This window comes from Arvicanthis niloticus, chromosome 11 (assembly GCF_011762505.2).
Source record: "Arvicanthis niloticus isolate mArvNil1 chromosome 11, mArvNil1.pat.X, whole genome shotgun sequence".
NCBI classification, from domain to species: Eukaryota; Metazoa; Chordata; class Mammalia; order Rodentia; family Muridae; genus Arvicanthis; species Arvicanthis niloticus.
Window position 1 is genome coordinate 35085400 of NC_047668.1, and position 6000 is coordinate 35091399.

General features: G+C 49.5%; 1 protein-coding gene across 2 annotated transcripts in view; it reads right to left on the reverse strand.

Moving 5' to 3' along the window:
• Lamb1 (laminin subunit beta 1) overlaps positions 1-3643 on the reverse strand; it is a 64774-nt gene extending 61131 nt beyond the window's left edge. Inside the window, exons 1-3 of one of the 2 annotated variants that reach the window (XM_076942022.1) lie at positions 3542-3643; positions 3285-3406; positions 2014-2189 (exon numbers count right to left, since the gene is read on the reverse strand). In XM_076942022.1, coding sequence (XP_076798137.1) covers positions 2014-2189; positions 3285-3321 — 213 coding nt within the window. In that variant the 5' untranslated portion in view covers positions 3322-3406; positions 3542-3643. Of the gene's footprint in view, positions 1-2013; positions 2190-3284 lie in introns of both variants that reach the window. The other variant, XM_034514135.2, reaches the window with a different exon arrangement.
• Positions 3644-6000: the final 2357 nt, after the last annotated feature.

Here is a 6000-nt window from a genome sequence, read left to right on the forward strand (position 1 = left end):
ACAGAAACCAAAAGAACAGAAAACAATTCAGTCTCCTGATTTTCTAAAGCCTGCATGAAGCATGAGCCACATATAAGCAACGGCCTCCTGAGAGGCCTGGGGAGCCAGGTTCTTAGTCTCTACTTTGTCCAAGGTTGGGAGATGGTGAGCAGGCTAACCTGCAAACTACTCAGAGCATCCAGGGTGGGAAGTCCTACGCTAGGATCACTATAAACGGAGGGCACTTCTGAGGATCCTACATGAGCACCGGCTAGAACGAGGACAGGCTTTGGTTTCCATAAAAGTAAATTCATTTCTTGTTTTCTTTCTTTCTTCTTTCTTTCTTTCTTTCTTTCTTTCTTTCTTTCTTTCTTTCTTTCTTTCTTTCTTTCTTTCTTTTTTCTAAGTGGCAGCAACAGCCACTCCAGTAAAATCTTCTTCATGGCATGTCACAGTGAACCATAAACAACACTTATGGGCTTCTGTTCCCATATGGAGCTTGGCTCTGTGCCTACATTTTCTGTCATACAGATTATTTTTACATCTAAAAATGATGTTAAGAATGAAATATATACAGACCAAGACAGAATTTTCTTATAAACAGAATTTGGTCAGAGGTGATATAACGCCAATATAGACTGTACTTTAATATTTGCATTTATTTACTTCTCACTACCAAAAAATTGGAGGATGGGGGGTGGGGGCAGGACCCCTGGGGCAGTCAGGACAGGGGCACAAAGGGATCAGGAACTACAGTACCCTGTCATTCTATACTCCTCAGTGTTTCACAGAGAGAGAAGATCCTGAGATCTCAGACAAGCACTTTACAGTGTCACAGCTAATCATACAAACCAGGGAGTCTGGCTCTACTTGCTTTTAAGTCAGGTTTTCACTGTGAACAAAGCTGATTTCAGGATCTGGTGACTCAATGACAGAGCACCCTGACCTCTGAAGTAAATGTTAGCAAGACATTTTAGGAAAAATTAAAATGCTAATATTAGAAAAAGGTAACATGAATTGCCTTCATTAACTTGTAGTCAAGGAAACTAGTTCTGAAGAACAATTACCAGAACTACAAAAAAAAAAGTTTAATTATAGCCTCCCTTCTAATCAGGAGGAAGCAGTCTAGACAGCTCTGTATAAACCTGGAAGCAAATGAGTGGGATCCACTTTGCCACACTGTGACTCCATTATTTTACATGTGCAAGGCCCAGGTCACCCACAAGCATGGGTGGACTGAAAGGCTTTGCGCATAGTCCTTGGAAGTTGCCCGGCATGTGAGACTAACGCCTCTATTACTGCCAGAGGCCCCATTCCCTTTCCAGCATCTTTTTATTTTTCCTAGAGAATGGGGGCAGGGAGTGTTGGGAGGTAGGAATAAGACTGAACAAAAAGACTCTGCTTCAGAATACTGTATGATTTTTCCCCTCACATTAGCTAAGTGTGACCAATGAAATATAAAACCTGAGACCACTTTTAGAAGCATATGCTGCTCAGAAATTTCATTTCCGTCTCCCACTATCACGATGCCATGACAACCAGAGCATTTTTTTTTCAATAAGGAAGTACGTCTGATTCTGACTGAATTACCTCAAAAGACTTCAGTGCTTGGAGCATTCTTATACTCAAGTGAAAGATGGAAAACCCCACACCAACAATCAAAGAAGAGGACTAAACCATCTTCAACACTCAATTTCAAAAGGGTTTGAACAAACAGTATAAGCAGCAACAAAACAAAACACAGGGGACCCTGACAGGGCGAGGGGCAGGGGCTAACCTCATCTGCAGCCCCCGCCCCCCCTTCCCCTACTGATGTCTGTGGTAAGTGGCAGGAAATGTTTGGCGGATGCGACTGTGCAAATGAAGATTGGGACGACAGGGTGAGCTACTGGCTTAATCCCAGGGCTCCTCTGCTGGTTGTACTTCCTATCTGGATTGACAGCAGGATGTGGAGTCTCCTGGGCAAGCCCCTTTGACTGTCCAAGAGGAGGAGGATGCAGCTCACAATGCATTCACTAGCCAGATTCGCCTCACCTGCAGGTGGCTGACAATACAGTAGGGCTCCGGTTTGTGCAGTCCGCATGTCGAGGTCACTGAGAGCTTTTGCGCTCGACCAATGAGAAGGTCGCCAGTGGCAGGGTAGCAGCTGCCTTCCGCACAACCATAGCTGAACTCTGGTTCCTGAGCGCACACTCGGGTGCCCCATAGGGCTACAGAAGAGAAAAGCAACAAGGTTAGGAGGAAGGAAGAAGAAAGCATGGGACAAGCCAGAGCAAAAGAAAAACAGCAGGAGGGGCAGATAGAGAGGATACAACGGAAAGGAGAATACATAGAAAAACACAGTGGAGAGATAGGCACAGAAGAGGCCTGGAAAGCTGGGACAAGGAGAGAAGGATGAGGGGGGTGGGGGGAAAGACTCGTCATTAGGTTTGACTAGCAGTCAGCTGAGCGCAGCACCGAGGAAATTCAACTGACTCTTTTGTCTACTCTCATCTTCGCCAGCCTAGCCCCTCTAGGAAAGGTGGGCGTAGTGATCCAGTCACTTCGACGTGCCTGGACCAGGGCGCAGTGAGGTTGACCCTGCCACGCGCTGCACACCCGCTAATGAAAATCCGCGTGCACATGGCAGTTCCAGCATCCTCGGTGTGAGTGTGGGAAATTTGTGGGCGTGGGGGGAACACAAAAATATGTCCGCGTGCACGCGCCAGGGTCACCGGCGATCGCGCCGGGGTGAGGCACGGCGTTTGCCATAGAAGCTGATTCCCTGAGTTAAAGACCGCTGCGGTGTCTCTGTAGCTCTGTAGCGGCTTCAACGCTTCGCCATTCCAGCAAAGCACCCGGCCCAACTCTTCATGGTGCCACCCCGAGACAAACAAGGATGGTTAATTAAAGCCACATGGCTCCAATCTGTTCCCAAGTTGAAGCCTGCTCTGGGCCCCGACACTTTTGTGCGTAATTGGTTTTTCCAGGACCCTCCGCAGCCTGCCACACCAGGGAGCCTGCCTTCTGCGGTGGGGAAACAACGTTTAACTGGTAAAAGGTGCAAAGCCCTGGAGCGATCGCCTCGGAAGCCGGCAGAAAAGCGAGCTCTGTGCGCAGAACCCAAGGGATGCGGGTCCGCGGAGCTCCGCGTGCGCGGTCCCCGGCCACCACCGAAGCGAGAACGGTGGCGATCATCCCAAGCGTCATTTCCAACCACTCTCTCTACCCCCAAGAATCCCTTCAAAGCGGGAGCAAACCGGTTTGGAGGTTTTCTTCCCTAACGCCTGAGTACACCCCTCCCCCCAACCCTTAGCTTGAGTTACCTAGGACACCAAAGGCGAACACCTGGAGCAGCCCCATATCCAGTCCTTGCAGCCGAGGGGACGCGGCACGGGAAGGAGGACACGGCAGGCAAGCTGCTTGTCTTTTCTTCGTGTCTTCCTTTCTGGAGAGGTAGAGGAGGGAAAAGGCAAATGCTGGGAGAGAGGAGAGGGGCCTTTCCATTTCCTGCCGCTCCCACGGAAGCGGGGGTTGGGCCCAGGAAGGGGGTCAAGTCGCTTAGCTACTTTGTTCTCCTCACCCGGCTGGGCGAACGCTCCAGCCGCTCCTGGCAGCCCACCGGCCCAAAGAAGGGAATTAGAAAGTTTCGCCTAGGGAGGAACCGAGGGAGGCGTCTCTGCTCATGCGCACATGGAGAGCGGGGGCGGAGGACAGCAAGTTGGCTGGGGGTGGGGGTTGAGGTCCAGGTCCCACCTCCCCAGGCGCCTCTTTTGTTTTAAGGCAGCGTCTGCGGACGCTGTAGGGCATTGGTACTTGAGTTCCCAGCGTGGGCTGGCGAGTCCACTTCTGGGCGCGCTTCCCGAGCGGAGCGCGTTGGGGAGGGATGCGTTGGGGCTGGTCCCAGAGGTAGATGTGTAGATCGGCCGGCAAAGGGGGCTGGTAGGACCTACCGCGGACTCATACATTCCTTTTTGTAAGTAGTGAGTCACAAAGTGTGCCCAAGGCTAGAAACTCTGGCAACTAGCGCTGGAGGGAGGCGAGTTGGGTTAAGCCCTTAGAAAGAGGGTCAACCTGTCTGGTTCTTAGGAACTTGAGCTCCTATAGGAGCATCCTTACACCACATCTCAGGATCAAAGAGCTAGAGCTTTGCGTAGGTGGGTGCTACCTGTGTGGTGTCTTCCTATATCGTAGGAAGGACACAACTAGCTGCACATTCTATGCGCACGAATTCATTCGGGACGCACCTAGTCTCTGCTACCCAGGGAGTCATGGCTCTGAATTCTCTTTTGTTCAAATATACACAAAATAACCTATGTGTTACCTGATCCCAGGTGATTTCTTGAATTCCCTTTCCCACCTCGAAGGGTTGACACAGCCAGGAAGTTGGAGATTTTTGATGAGACACCCTTCTCCACGCTACAGAGTCCTGCAAGTAACTCCACCTTAAGCATGTAGGGAGGGGAGAGTGTGGCTCTAAGGAAGCCTCTCAAAGCACTGCAAGGTTAAGTGAGAGTAAACAAAAGTTCCCCTTCACTGGGGGACCTTAGAAAGGAAAAAGGTTGGGGACCAGATCCCAAATCTTTGTAAGAGCCCAATTCGTCTGCCCAAAAGAGTTCCTTAGACTGTCCCTGGAGTGAGGGGAACTTAAGCCGGCTGTTAGACCAGTCAGATTTGACTGCTTTCCAGCCGTGACAAGGAGAGGGGATTAAGCGGCTGATTGGTCAGTTTTTAACTTAGCTGAAATGAAATTGGGCCTAGGGAGGTTTATAATCAGTAGACCATAGAGTACACTGTTCTTCGAATTTACAAATGCGTGTTAATTATTCTCCAAATCAGCACTTGCCCTGATGCAGTTTCTCCAATATATGGCCCTCGCAGATGCTTGGGATTCCCAAGGGCTGGCTGCAGGGCATTGAGAGTACCCTACCTTTGAAAGGGTCTAATGCTGCATTGGGTGTCTATAGACATTAAGAAAAAGAATAATAAATGCAAACCTCTTTTCTCCTTGTTCAGCCTTTAGGACCCTGGACCAAAGTTTTGCATTGCTTTAGATCTACCTAAGTTGCAAGTGACATTGAGCTCCTCTTTTCTGAGACTGGCTTTTGTGACAGTAGCAGACAAGTCCTGCTGGCTGGCTACCTGCTCCTCTCTCTTGTGAAGGATCAGTCACCTTCAGCACTTCTCAAGAGACAGGCTGCTCTCCTGAGCACCTCGCTCACAGGGACCAACACTACTAAAAACAAAATAAGGACTTTTGCGTTTGCATGTGATGTGTGTGCATGCGTGGGGGCCAGTGGTTGATATCTGGTGTCTTTCTCCCCTACCCTCCTTATTTAAGAAACAGTGTATCTTTCAATCTGGAGCTCACTGAGCCCACCTCCCACTTGCCCCCTCTTCTCTCCCAAGAGCAACTTGCTCATATAAAAACCTGCTGGATTTCTTTCATCTTAATTGGAAGTGAAAGGAGCCCTGGCTTCACCTTCCCACCCCCTCACTCCTCACAAACTCCAGTCCTCCATACCTTCTTCTCTGTAGCCCAGGCTCTCATCCTTAGGTTCTCTGCTTCCTCATAGCTCACACACACACACACACACACACACACACACACACACACACACACCGTAGTCCTCTTTGACCTCTTAGGAACATAGTCTTCAAATGACCACACCCATCCTCTTAGAGACTCCTTTAGTCCTGGTGTCCAGGACACAATTTGGAATGTTTCTCCCTGGATTTGACCTCTTCAATTTCACTTCACCACCTCTGATTCCCATAAAACACCAGTGTTCCCCAAGGTCATATCTTCTTTATTTCCCCCCCTTCACACATGTTCATCCACATGGGGGGGGGGGCTCCACCAACTGGCCTTGTCCTCCTCTTTCTCCACATCTGTATCCTTTATCTGACTGAGAACTTTCTAACAGGCTACCAGGTAGCTCCTCCACTTTGCTGATCAACAGGCACGTAAAATCAATGCAAAACCGAGTTCGACTTTCCACCCACCCTTAGAGAACAAGATGAGTTAATTTTCGTTTGGAT